The sequence below is a fragment of the Lemur catta genome, chromosome 2, assembly GCF_020740605.2.
Source record: "Lemur catta isolate mLemCat1 chromosome 2, mLemCat1.pri, whole genome shotgun sequence".
Taxonomy (NCBI): Eukaryota; Metazoa; Chordata; class Mammalia; order Primates; family Lemuridae; genus Lemur; species Lemur catta.
In genome coordinates this window covers 35,189,732-35,203,162 of record NC_059129.1, presented here as the reverse complement: position 1 = coordinate 35,203,162, position 13,431 = coordinate 35,189,732, and the positions used below count along the sequence as shown (strand labels likewise).

Here is a 13,431-nt window from a genome sequence, read left to right as displayed (position 1 = left end):
GAGCTCAGGAGCTCAGGTGGTGATGCGAACGATGGGGAGAGGCTATACATACAGATGAAACTTCGCTTGCTCACCCCCCTACTCACCCCTGCTGTGCGACACTCCGTCCCTAAATTTAATGGAAGATAATTTTTCCACGGACGGGGGTGGGGTGGGATGTGGCCGGTCCCTAACAGGCCCTAAGAGGCCACACGGAACCGGTCCGGGGCCCGGGGATTGGGGACCGCAGCTCTAAGAGATTCTTAACCTACAAAGTTTGCGAATAGATAGCACAGGTATTTGCAAAGCTATCGGGGAAACCACCCTCATGTAAAACGAGGCAGCGCTGCCGAAGTAGGCTGCCATGAGAAGCAGAGGGTCCAGGCTCCACTACTAACTTACTTCAGCTCACTGGTTGATTGGTAAAAAAAAAAAAAGAGAGAGAGAGGTGGTGGTGGTCCGAGTTGGCAGCCGCAATGCAGCCCGAGGTAGCTTCAGCGGCAGAGGGTAAAGACGCTCCGCTGCGGGGCAGGCGCGGAGCCTCCAGGCGGACTACCTCTCCCAGCCTGCTTTGCGCTTGGGAGGCACCCTACTCTAGCACGCGAGCCTCCCCGCCCGACCTCCAGTTACTGTCTCTCGCGAGAGGACGGGCCGCGCCGGCGGTAGCGATAGCGAGCTGTGGTGGTTGTGGTGGTGGCGGCCGAGACGGCGGCGGCCATTTTGGTGAGGCCTCGGGAACGGCGGCGGCTGTTCGCTGGGAGTAGCGTCTCGTTTTCCCGCCCACCGTCCTAATCTCTGTGCCGTGAGAGGAAGCAGTGGCACCAAGGCGGTGGCAGTAGCCGCGGTCCCCAGGGGAGTTAAAGGCCGTGAAGGCGGCGGCCAAGAGGGGGCCCTCCCCCCTCCTCGCCGGGAGGGGGGGTGGTGCGCACGCCCCCGAGGACGCAGGTAAGGAGAGGGAGACAAGATGGCGGACACTCCACAGTTCCCCCTCCCCTGACGGGTGGCTGCGCGCGCATCTTTCCGCCACCGCCTCCCCCTCCCACCTTCCCGGGGTGCTGCGCGCGCACCTTCAGCCGGGGCCCCGGGGCCGGTGCGTGAGGCTGTCGGCGCGCGCCCATAGAGACAGACTGAAGGGGTCAGGCCGGCCGGCACTGGGCCCCGGCGCGTCTCCTCTCCCGCCCTTCTGCGCACGCGTGCCTGAGCGAGCGAGGGAGCCCTGAGAGGACAGACCCAGGTGCGCTCTTGCCCGCCCACCAACCCCAGTCCCTTCCCAGGGGCGCGCGGGAAGAGGAAGGGGGGCGTGGGACGAGTAGTCGGGGCACGCGCCCACCATGTCCAGTCAGAGGACCAGGAACTGGCGGCACGCACTCTGCCTCTTTCAGCCTTTCGCGGTCTGGTGATGAGGGTGCTTCCTGGCGGGCTTGGATGAGGGGCTTCCCAGCCTGTGACCCTTGGGTGTCTGGGTTTGGGTTCTGGCGGGAGCCCCCGGGCCGTGCGCGCAGCCGGCTCACTCCGCCTCCAGCCGCGCACGCGCGGGCCCCTCCCCCAGCCGGGCGCGCACGTTGGGTGGGGTGGGAGTCTAGGAGGGGGCGGGGCTATCTTAGGGCTAGCGGCAACTTGGGCAGAGGTCAGGGGTCACGCCAGGTCAGTTGGCTGGGAGTGGTTGGGAGACAGTAATGAAGACTGAGGTCAAGAGTTCAGGCTTCTTGGTTTCTGGCTAGCTCGGCTCCCGGGAATATGTTGTGGAGGGAGTGCATCAAAGGCGGCACCATGGTTAAGTAATTTCCTTAAACACTGGGGAAACACTTCCGGGCCTTGTGTGGGTTAACCCTGCCTTTTTCCGGCGCATGGTTCTTGGCAGTGCGGCCTCCCTCACATTTGACTGCTCCCTAATGTCTGTTGCTGTAGTTCTTGTGTTTGGGGAAGTGGCTCATGGCGCAGGTATAGGATTCACAGGGCCCTACCCTGAATCCTGGGTGGATTCTCCTGTGACCAGCGTGTTTTGTTTTGTTTTTCCTGGGAATTCCGGTCTTATTTCTGACTGTGTTCGGTTGTCACTGGAAAGGTAAGCAGGCAGCCAGCACCTTTTTGAGTTTCTGGATGTGACAGCTTTTTTTGCTATATTACTTGTCCTTCATTCAGTGATTGGCGCCCTTTACACTTTAGGTTTTTGAACTTTCTTTTTGCTTCACTTCTCCCCTTCTCCTCTTCCCAGGCAGAATCCTGTGTCTTTACGGAATTCTTTTTTTTTTTTTTACAAAGCATGGTTGTTTTTATTTTGAAATGTGAGCTTCTACTATAGCTTTTCTTTTCTTAGCCTTTGAGCTGATTTGGGTATATTTAAAAGTCTCAAGCTGAAGTAAGTAGTAAACTTGGATGGATGTTCAAATGTGGATTAGTTCCTCACTGCTGTTTTCCACCTCTTCTGTTTCAGGCCTGATTCCTCTCAGTACGGCGGCACCGTGGAAGTGCAGACTTTCACAGGGGGTGTGGTCTCAGCTCACACAGGTGAGGAGTTTGATGCCATTTTTTGTATTGATGCTAATGGGAAATATGTTTGAGATAATGAGAAAAATTACAGGTCAGCACTTGTGGATTTTTCACTCTGGAGAGCTATGGGAATATTTGCATGTGTTTTTCTGTAGAGGTTTTGTTTATAGTAGTGCAACATAACTGGGGCTGTGGATAGAGGAATATTTGGTCAACCTGGCTCTCCCAGGGAGAGTAGCAGGTTCTCCGTGGTTTTAGCATCAGGCTATCTGGTGTTAAGTCTTCCCTCTACCATTTCCTTACTGTGTGACCTTCTGTATGTCGTAAGGTCTTGATTTCCTAACTTAAAAAGTAGAGATAACATAAGAATGTAAGCTTCATTTAGGTCAGGGATCTTTTCTACGTGGTTCTATCCTCAATGTGTAGAAGGAACTAAATAAATATTTGTTGTGGTGTGAAAAGTACCTGATTCATAAAGTAGATAGATGTGAAGGTTGTAGAACACAAGTATCTGACTCATAGTAAATGCTTAAGGTATGTAGGCTATAATCACTGTTCATCTTTATTCTCTAATGTAATTCCTGTTTTTTTCCAAAGAATTCTTTAATTTCTTCTAATCCAATTTATACCCTTTTTTAAAATCCTACTTTAGGTGCTCCAGAAGCTGGTGGACCTGAGCGGAGGCTGGGACGCCCTGGTGGGCCCCGGGCCCTGGAAGGTGGGTCCCGGTGGCCGGTGGCCCAGAATGAGGCCAGCTCCCAGCATGCCCTGCAGCCGGACGCCAGCCCCTCGGCCAGCAGCAGTGGTGATAACGACCCAGTCATTCTTCAGGCATCCAACAAGGAGCCTGGGAGTGGGACCATGCAGAGCAGCCCCTCCCCTGCTCACCCGCAGCTCCCAATCCTACAGACACAGGTTTGTTTTTGTTTTTTTTCTTTTTCTTTTTCCTGCAATAATCAAGACCAGGTCTGATGCAGGTTTGAAAGTGGGGAGGGTTTCTTTGCTTCTGCTGTGTAGATTGTTGGATCTGAGGTGGAAGAAATGTGGCAGTTTCTAGCTATTGGGTAGCTGAGTCTAGAGAATCTTTGGTACTTACGTGGGCTGGGCTGTAGTATGTCATGCCTGTTTGATGCTCACATTTTATTTGACATTAATGTAATATTGGTTTCCAAGAGTACAAAGACTTCTTATTACCTAAAAAAAGGTTGAATTAGTTCAGGTTAGAAATGGACGTTGGGGCAAGATGCTTCTAAGACTATATACTTTGAGAATAGTTTCGTTTCTTTCAAAACTGGAACAGGATAGGCCTTATGGATGGTGTGTAACGTTCATTATTTTCTCATACCAAGGAAGTGTGTGGGGTAGGAGAAACATGGCTTTCAGAACTGACAGATCTAGGTTTATGTATGGGAGGTTTTTGATGTCTATAGATTTGATATTTATAATTTTCTGAGCAACTAGGAAAATTTGTGATGGATAGTCTTTTGTCATTTAGCTGAGGTGGGAATTTGAGTGGTGTGATGTGAGGCTTATGTCCTGGAATGAATTTCGTGAATTTCCTGAGTACCCTGATATTTCAGTAGGATTTGCTCTTTACTTGTTATTGCTTGTGCAGTACCTTTTAAGGTGATGTGTGGGTGTGTGAGAACAGTGACCATTTCCCCAACCTCTACCTCTCCAATGAAGAGATTTTGAGTGGCTTGGGGTTTTTTGGTGTCTGTTGAATTTAGTGGTAGTTCAGATTAATTCCATAGGTGAATCTGCCATACTTGTTATGAAAATGGGGGGAAAATAAGGAGTTATTTATATGAGTGAAATAATTGAGGCTCTGAAAGGATCAGAATTTGAAATCTTATAGTAGTGTTTTTGAATTTAGGAACTGTGTAAATGTCAGGATTTAATTCCTGCATGTCAAGCATTTATTATAAATTTGGCTCTGCTATCTTGAGTCCCATATTAAACTTTATCCTGAACGTTTGTGTTTATACATGTAAGGTTGATACTTTACTCTCCAGTTTTTTCTTGTGAAGATGGAACAAAATAACGTAATTAAAACATTTAGCAGAGTGCTAAGCATTTGCTTTCTCCATTTTCCCCTTTTCTAGATGGTGTCGGACGGCATGACAGGCAGCAATCCTGTGTCCCCTGCCTCATCCAGTTCCCCAGCCTCTAGTGGGGCAGGCGGCATCTCCCCCCAGCACATAGCTCAAGATTCCTCTCTGGATGGACCTCCAGGCCCCCCGGATGGTGCCACAGTACCCCTGGAGGGGCTCAGCTTACCCCAGGCTTCTGACCTGACTAACAAAGGCCCAAAGTGGGAGAAGAGCCATGCTGAAATTGCAGAGCAGGCCAAGCACGTACGTTTTGGGAAGGCCTGTGAGGATTCTTGGGAATTGTTCCCTGAGCTCCCACATCCCATGGATATTTTGTGTTTCTTTCCTTTTTTGTCATGGGCTTAGAGTTTAGGCTCTGCCTTAACTTACATGTCTTTGAGCAAATTGCTTAAACACTGTGCCTCACTTTACTTTGCTTTAAATAAACAAAAAGGGATGTTATGATAGTATGTAGGCGGTTATGAAGTTTAAAGGAGCAAATAGACATGAAAGTGCTTTGTAAATTATGATATTCTTAAAATTTACTGATTTCTACTTATGATTTCTATCCTGCAGTTTGTGTTACATTTATTCAGTGATAAATGTGGTTCTTGGGCCAACAGCATCAGCATCAGCTGGGAACTTGTTAGAAATGTAAATTCTTGGTACTCTCCTCTAAGCTACCATTGTAAAACTCTGGGGCTTGGGACCTAGCAGTCTGTTCTAAGAAGCCCTCCAGATGATTCTGGTGCTTGTTTGATGAGAAGTTATCCTGAGTTTTTTAAGTCACCTCCATTAAAGAAAAATGCTTTTATTTTTTCTTATCATAAAATATAATCAATGTAGAAATTTTAGTAAAAATGACCAACTTGTCTTTTTGTTGTACCTAACTGCTGTTAAACTTTTTAGTATTTTTTACACAATATGTACTTTTACAAAAATAGTATTTATTAAAATAGAAACAAGATTGTGTAAATTGGCTTTATAGCATATTTCTAAGCTTAAATTCAGCATGAATGTACTCAAAGTAAGTAGAATTCTACAGTGATGATGACCCCTTGTATCTAGAGTCAAGAAGGAAGCATGCGTTCCCTGCTTCTTTGGGGAGCTCCTCTTAAGGTATATTTTCCCAAGTCTCACTTATGTTTATGAGGTGTGGAGATGGTGTGAAATAATGGAAAGAGCATGAAATCTGGTGTCTGGAGTCCTCAGACCTGTTTTTGATTCTTAGCTCTGATTTCTAGCTGTGATTTCAGGCAAATCACTTAATCTCTCTGATCTTTTTTCCCTCATCTGCAGAGAGTATAAAACCTAGTTGTAGGATTGGTATGTGGACTGAAACACAAGCATAAAACACTTAGCTCAGTCAGGGCTCAGGAATTCAGCCCTGGTAGTGAGGTGGAGTATGTGTCCAGGAATTGTTGAATGACCCTGTATATATCCCTCATTAGGAGGCTGAGATTGAGACTCGGATTGCTGAGCTGCGGAAGGAGGGTTTCTGGTCACTGAAGAGGCTGCCTAAGGTGCCAGAGCCCCCTCGCCCCAAAGGCCACTGGGACTATCTATGTGAAGAGATGCAGTGGCTCTCTGCTGATTTTGCTCAGGAGCGCCGTTGGAAACGGGGTGTGGCTCGTAAGGTATGTCCTCAAGTGGCTCCATTTTCCATTTTCTTTTCAGGTTTGTTTTCTCTTGGTGAATGAGTGAGTTGGAAGGGAATCGAACAGAACGACATAGGTGTTAAGAGGCAAACTCTGACTTCCTTGATTTCTTGGTCTTGTTTATTTTCTTTGCCTTTGGTTGGGTGGGTGGGTTGGGAGGTCTGGCTTTGCGTGTTTTCATACTGGGTCCTCATTCCCATAGGTGGTTCGCATGGTGATCCGACACCATGAGGAGCAGCGGCAGAAAGAGGAACGGGCCCGGAGGGAGGAGCAGGCCAAGCTGCGCCGAATCGCTTCCACCATGGCCAAGGATGTCAGGCAGTTCTGGAGCAATGTGGAGAAGGTAGGCAGCAGGAATTGGAAAATGGAAATGGCCTGGGATTAGATTGCTGGATGGCATGGTAGTGGAAATGATCAACTCCTTGAGAGAATGAATGTTATAATTTCATTCTTTTTGTTTTTTGCCCAGTATCTGCAGGAATGAATATTGTAATTTCAAGCAACTCTAATTATACTTATATTGTGCATTTATATAAATGTAAATATCTATATTTGGCATTGAGTGCTGTGTGGAAGAAAAAGCATAGTGGTAAAATATGGGCCCTGCCTTTGGGGTTGTTAACAGTACTCCTTGACACCATTAGGCCATCTGTCCTATGCAGGGGATTTAGCATGTGTTTTCTAAAACGTATTTATGCTATTTACCTGCTTAAATACCATCAGAATTCCTATTGCCCATATATTAAGTTGTAATTCTCAAGTATTACCTGGGTTGTCAATATTTTCAGTTTTGCCTCTTGCCAGTTCCTTTCCTCTTCCCTTCCACTTCAAACCTATCTTCTCTTTGTACATCCTTGGCCATTCACACATGCTTTTTCTGCTGCTGGGAATGCTTCTCTCCTCACTTGCACTTAAGGAACACCTACCTGTCTTTTAAGATCTAGCTCTAGCTGGGCACCATGGCATATGCCTGGAGTCCTAGCTACTTGGAGGTCGAGGTGGGAGGACTGCTTTGAGCCCAGGACTTTGAGGGCTTGTCAACGTAGCCAGGCCCCATCTCTCTCTTTTTTTTTAAATTTGTTTTAATACTAAAAATTTTTTTGGCTAATCTTCTCTGTATCGTTCCAATTTTATGTGCTGCCAAAGCGAGCAGAAGACCCCATCTCTTAAGGGAAAAAAAGATCCAGCTCCAGATCGCAAATTTTCCTCAGCTGCCTGAGGCTAAGCTGACTCTTTTCTCCCCTTTGCTCCCTTTATGCTTTCCTCAGTACTATCCCATTAAATTATGAACCCCTTAAGGTTATTTGACTCTTCCCTCCTCAAAGGCCAGCCCAAGGTCTGGCGTAAAGGAGACTTCCCTAAATGTTGGGTAAAAGAGTACATAAATAAATGCTTTTTTTGATAACCAGTCACTTTCACAACTGTGGCAGGTGGTGCAATTCAAGCAACAATCCCGGCTTGAGGAAAAGCGAAAAAAAGCCCTGGATTTGCACTTGGACTTCATTGTGGGGCAAACTGAAAAGTACTCGGACCTTCTGTCTCAGAGCCTCAACCAGCCATTAGCCTCTAGCAAAGCGGGCTCTTCCCCATGCCTCGGCTCTTCCTCAGCTGCCTCTAGTCCTCCACCCCCTGCCTCCCGGCTGGATGATGAAGGTGTGTATTCTCTTTGGCCCTGTTAGTCTTCCCCGTGTACCCTTTCCAGAGCTGAAAAACCCACCCTGTGGCTTGCAGGGCCCGTGGACTTTGTGACCTTGTTCTCCTGCTATAGATGGGGACTTCCAGCCCCAAGAGGAAGAAGAAGAGGATGATGAGGAGACGATTGAGGTTGAAGAACAACAAGAAGGCAATGATGCAGAGACCCAGAGGCGTGAGATTGAGCTGCTTCGACATGAGGGAGAACTGCCACTGGAAGAGCTGCTCCGTTCCCTCCCCCCTCAGCTGCTGGGAGGGCCTTCCAGCCCCTTTCACACCCCCTCATCTCGTGATAGTGACACCAGAGATGGGCCTGAAGAAGGTGCTGAAGAAGAGCCCTGTCAGGTATTGGAGGTACAGACAGAAGGGGTGGAGGGAGAGTTCGCAGTGGAAGCAGAGGGAGAGATTCAGGGTCTCAGTCCTGGGCTATGAGGTTGGTTGTGGTTTTTGGGAGTTATCCCTAGTCAAGGACAATCAGGCTCTCATTTGGGGATAGCTAGGGAAGAATCTGGGCTTGGGGCACTTTGAATTCTGTAACTGGCAGTTTCTGGTGCTGTAGTGGAAGAGTATATTATACTTTATTCTCTAAATTGCTGTGTGATCTTGAAAGAGTACTTGCTCTGGCCATTACTTGCCACTTCTGTGAAATGGCCATAAGATTCTCTTACTGGCTTGTAGTTTGGGAGCAGGGGTGGTAACCTTGCAGTCTCTTCTGGACTTAAGTGCTCTGTTTGTCTATATGTCTGAGTGCATGGGGATGGTGTTGGGGAGCTTTATTTCTTACCTAGTACTTTCACAGGTCCTTCCCCTGGCAATGGGGCTAGGATTTGGTAGCTGGTGCTGAGAGAAAACCCTTGATTGCATCCTTGCCTTGGGATTGTACCAGTGGCAACTGTCACTGAGTGGGACAGAGACCATTCTGTGACTTCTTACTCATCTTTATGTCTTTCTCCTGTAACTTTAACCTTAGGGCCCCCCCTTCCCCCTTTTTATCTTTCACCATACAGGTAAAGCCCCCACCTTCCTCTGTCACACAGCGAAACAAACAGCCTTGGCATCCAGATGAAGATGATGAAGAGTTTACTGCCAATGAGGATGAAGGTCAGGCCTGTTCTTTTTGTCCTGTTGCCTCTTACTCATTGAATTAATTGTCTGGATCTAACCTTTTAGGCTTTCTCATTTCTTCCATTTGGACTGTGTCTTGGGCCTCTATCCCTATTAATCCTGCTTCATTTTCTCTCCTAGCGGAGGATGAAGAGGACACCATAGCAGCTGAGGAGCAGCTGGAAGGCGAGGTGGATCATGCCATGGAGCTGAGCGAGTTGGCTCGAGAAGGTGACGTTCACGACACATTTTCCTGAGGAACCCCCTTGGTGTTTCCCCTGTGCAGAGTACCAGGGATAAAGAGATGAATAAGACACCTTTTCATCTGCCCTGGAGAAACTCCAGGTCTAATGATAAAAAACAGACTTAGGGATAATCCTGAGTAGAAAGTGATGAGCGCTTATGATGGAAGTTTGAACAAAGTGATATGGGAGCATGGAGGAAGGAAAAGCTAATGTAAGAGGATATTGGCAATATTTGACCTGAACCTTAAAAGGGAGGTTCACCAGGTTGATGATGTCCTTCCCAGCAAGAGACAGCATCTGCCATGATTTTAGCCAAGGTTGTGGGGCTTGGCTTTGGTAGCTGGTGCTAAAAGTAAACTTGTTGCCTTCACTCAGGCCTGGGCCTAGCAGTGTCTGCGTTCTAGGTAAAATGAACTCACAGCACTCAAATCTTCCCTTCTTTCTCTCCCCTCAGAGCAACCAAAAGCTTATCCTTCATTTCTTCTGTAGGTGAGCTATCTATGGAGGAGCTACTGCAGCAGTATGCAGGAGCCTATGTATCTGATGCGTCTGCCCCAGGCTCCGGGAGCAGTGAAGAAGAAGCTGAAGATGAGGAGGTTGATGCTAACAGCTCTGATTGTGAACCGGAGGAGACTGCAGAAGCTGAAGAGGCTCCTCAAGAGGATAGTAGTAGTCAGTCAGGTGAATGTGTGGTTGTGAGGCAGGAGCTGGGGAGGGCAGGCATTGGAGGAGCAGATGTGTGAGCACTAACCCTTGGTCTTCTGCTGTAGACTCTGCTGAGGACCAGAGTGAGGATGAGGAAGATGAGCATTCAGAGGAGGAAGAAACAAGTGGGAGTTCAGAATCAGAGGAATCTGAGTCTGATGAGTCTGAGGATGCCCAGTCACAGAACCAAGCAGATGAGGAAGAGGAGGAAGATGATGATTTTGGGGTGGAGTACTTGCTTGCCCGGGACGAAGAGCAGAGTGAGGCAGATGGGGGCAGTGGACCTCCCACCCCAGGGCCCACCACCAGTTTAGGCCCTAAGAAGGAAATTACTGACATCGCTGCAGCAGCGGAAAGTCTCCAGCCCAAGGGTTACACCTTGGCCACTACCCAGGTATCTCCAGGCCCTAGCCTCTGCTTTCTTGTATCTTGACTTTCTTGTTTCCCAGTAGCAGATGCCTAAGTTCCACCATGATATCTCCTTTCCTCCCTGCCAGGTGAAGACGCCCATCCCCCTGCTTCTGCGAGGCCAGCTCCGGGAGTACCAACACATTGGGCTGGACTGGCTGGTTACCATGTATGAGAAGAAGCTTAATGGCATTCTTGCTGATGAGATGGGGCTTGGGAAGACAATCCAGACCATCTCCCTGCTTGCCCACTTGGCTTGTGAGAAAGGTAACTAGGCAGGGCCCTTCTTGGGGTCTCTTGGGCAGGTCCCCAGGCAGCTTGTTTAGTGGTGACTTCAGCTGCAGGAAGGCGAAATACTTGCTGTCTTGTGCTGTCTTAGTAGCTTCGCTGACTCTGGTCAGTAATTGTATAGAGAGGACAGCATATGTGCTAGGACTCAGGAAGGGCCAGTTGAAGGACAGAGGGTGGTCGGGGTTATACTGAGGAATCAGAACCGTGAAGTTTACATTTCTTTACCATCTGTCATTCTTCTGCTGAACAGGTAACTGGGGTCCCCATTTAATCATTGTTCCCACCAGCGTGATGTTGAACTGGGAGATGGAGCTGAAACGTTGGTGCCCCAGCTTTAAAATCCTCACTTACTATGGAGCCCAGAAAGAGAGGAAGCTCAAGCGGCAGGTTCGATCTTCCATGTGGTCACTTCCCCTCATTGATGCCTCCTTTATTTTTAGGCCCTTTCTTCAGATGAGTTCTTTTCTCTCCTTTTTCTGTTGCTCCATTCTCCTACCGGGACTTTTTTTCTTTCAACCTGATTTCTGTCCCTGGAGGACCTTAGCATGTCTTCCCTTTGTTCTTTTCTTCTCATCACACCATCTGCTTACTTTTTCTCTTTGCTCCCTCAGGGCTGGACTAAGCCCAATGCCTTCCATGTGTGTATCACGTCTTACAAGCTGGTGCTGCAGGACCACCAGGCCTTCCGCCGTAAGAACTGGCGCTATCTCATTCTGGATGAAGCTCAGAACATCAAGAATTTCAAGTCACAGCGCTGGCAGTCGCTGCTGAACTTCAACAGGTAGAGATGGAGATGGGGATTCGTGGGAGGGTTGACTCAGCCTGAAAGGCAGACTGCCTGGGTTGAGGAGTATATCAGAAGGCTTGCAGGGTCATGCCCTTACTGACCATCCTTCCTCTGATTCCCTCTGTCTCATTGCAGCCAGAGGCGCCTGCTACTGACAGGAACTCCCTTGCAGAACAGCCTCATGGAGCTGTGGTCCTTGATGCACTTTTTGATGCCCCATGTCTTCCAGTCTCATCGCGAGTTCAAGGAATGGTTCTCTAACCCCCTAACTGGCATGATTGAGGGCAGCCAAGAGTATAATGAAGGTCTAGTCAAACGCCTCCACAAGGTAGGGCCTGCAGCACTTTGTCAAGGTATTGGGAATGGCAAGGAACTAAGGGCAATACCCAGAAAATCCGTGGGGAGAGGGCAGTCAGAGCTAGGCTGAACTCACCCCCGCTGTCAAACTGCAGTGTTCTGATGACTAGTCCATTGCCAAGTTGAGCAACCTCATCTTAGTCATTATTCCACTTGTTTTCTTGAATGATGTTTTTGTTTTTTTTTTTTTTGAGTAGAATGATATTGCTGATCAGTCCCTGCTTGGATTTCTCTGCACCTGGGCTTCTTCAACTTTATGGTTTTGATGTGTGTTCATCTCTTCCTCCAACCCTTTGGTCTTCCTTAGCTCCTCCTCCTTTGCCCATTGCCCAGCTTTTTTTTTTTTTTTTTTTTTTTTTGAGACAAGAGTGCCATGGCATCAGGCTAGCTCACAGCAACCTCAAACTCCAGGGCTCAAGCAATCCTCCTGCCTCAGCCCTCTGAGTAGCTGGGACTACAGATATGCACCACCATGCCCAGCTAATTTTTTTTATATATATATATTTTTAGTTGTCCAGCTAATTTCTTTCTATTTTTAGTAGAGATGGGGTCTCACTCTTGCTCAGGCTGGTCTTGAACTCCTGAGCTCAAATGATCTGCCCGCCTCGGCCTCTTGGAGTGCTAGGAGTACAGGCGTGAGCCACTGCGCCCGGCCTGCCCAGCTTTTAAATGACAATGTCTTTGAACATTCTGATCTTTACTTTTTTGTCTTAGTCTGCATATTTCTCTGGCATACTCATTCATAAGGTTTTGATTTTCCTGTGAGATAATGACTCTCTAATCTGTATTTTTAATCCCTTGAGTTTCTAGATCACTAGACCTACATTTAAATTTTTGGTTTCCTGTCTTTAATTGAAAGTTCCCCTTGAGCTCACTCTGTTCTAAGCCAAACATCTCTGGCCTTGTAGCCTGCTCTACTGCCTCTTCATCTTGATCAATCACACTATCATTTGGTAAACCAAACTGGAAATCAAGAAGTCTTCCTTACTTATTACTCTTCCTTCATTTCTCTCTGTTCCTTCACTTCTATGTCACTATAGATATTGATAACTGAGATTACAGATTTGCCTTGTGTTTTCTCTCCTGTCAAGGCCATAATTGTTTATTTATTTAGACAGAGTCTCGTTCTGTTGCCCCGAGTAGAGTGCTGTGATGTCAGCTTAGCTCACGGCAACCTCAGACTCCTGGGCTCAAGTGATCCTTCTGCCTCGGCCTCCCAGAGTGCTAGGATTACATGCGTGAGCCACCATGCCCAGCAAAGGCCACAATTTTTGTTCTTAGCCTCTCTCCTGGATTTATTTTCATAATCTTAAAAATTTACAGTCAACTTTTCAAAATGTAGTTTGAGTCATCTCTTCTACATCGTTGGCCTGTCCTCAGTGCTTCCTTGTATCACTTTATATGTTGTGATATCTTTATCTCTGTGTCTGTCTCCTTCAGCAGATAGCAATAGTAAGTTCCTTGAAAAAGAGGGATTTCAGTTGACTCATCTTTGTGTGATTGGTATCTGGCATGGTATTCTGCATGGCTCCATGAGCGTTTGCTGATGGGCTAAGCCAGCGCTTACCAGGCCAAGACCCAGCTAGAGGGGCTAAGCTGGGACTCAGTGCCCACGTTCTCCT

At 47.7% G+C, this 13,431-nt stretch overlaps 1 protein-coding gene and 1 non-coding gene across 4 annotated transcripts in view; both read left to right on the top strand.

Moving 5' to 3' along the window:
• The first annotated feature begins 651 nt into the window (after positions 1 to 651).
• The window catches only part of LOC123632705 (Snf2 related CREBBP activator protein), a 33,909-nt gene continuing 21,129 nt past the window's right edge, over positions 652 to 13,431 (top strand). Inside the window, exons 1-16 of one of the 3 annotated variants that reach the window (XM_045543298.1) lie at positions 652 to 924; positions 2,414 to 2,487; positions 3,122 to 3,384; positions 4,575 to 4,826; positions 6,014 to 6,199; positions 6,423 to 6,563; positions 7,651 to 7,873; positions 7,989 to 8,257; positions 8,920 to 9,013; positions 9,158 to 9,247; positions 9,751 to 9,942; positions 10,032 to 10,360; positions 10,464 to 10,641; positions 10,916 to 11,052; positions 11,277 to 11,446; positions 11,588 to 11,780. In XM_045543298.1, the coding sequence (XP_045399254.1) occupies positions 3,331 to 3,384; positions 4,575 to 4,826; positions 6,014 to 6,199; positions 6,423 to 6,563; positions 7,651 to 7,873; positions 7,989 to 8,257; positions 8,920 to 9,013; positions 9,158 to 9,247; positions 9,751 to 9,942; positions 10,032 to 10,360; positions 10,464 to 10,641; positions 10,916 to 11,052; positions 11,277 to 11,446; positions 11,588 to 11,780 (2,508 nt within the window). In that variant the 5' untranslated portion in view covers positions 652 to 924; positions 2,414 to 2,487; positions 3,122 to 3,330. Of the gene's footprint in view, positions 925 to 1,065; positions 1,214 to 2,413; positions 2,488 to 3,121; positions 3,385 to 4,574; positions 4,827 to 6,013; positions 6,200 to 6,422; positions 6,564 to 7,650; positions 7,874 to 7,988; positions 8,258 to 8,919; positions 9,014 to 9,157; positions 9,248 to 9,750; positions 9,943 to 10,031; positions 10,361 to 10,463; positions 10,642 to 10,915; positions 11,053 to 11,276; positions 11,447 to 11,587; positions 11,781 to 13,431 lie in introns of those variants that run through there. The other 2 variants (XM_045543296.1, XM_045543297.1) reach the window with 2 other exon arrangements.
• LOC123633770 lies at positions 8,697 to 8,825 on the top strand. Its single transcript, XR_006733775.1, has one exon. It is a non-coding gene; the product is annotated as a small nucleolar RNA SNORA30/SNORA37 family (small nucleolar RNA).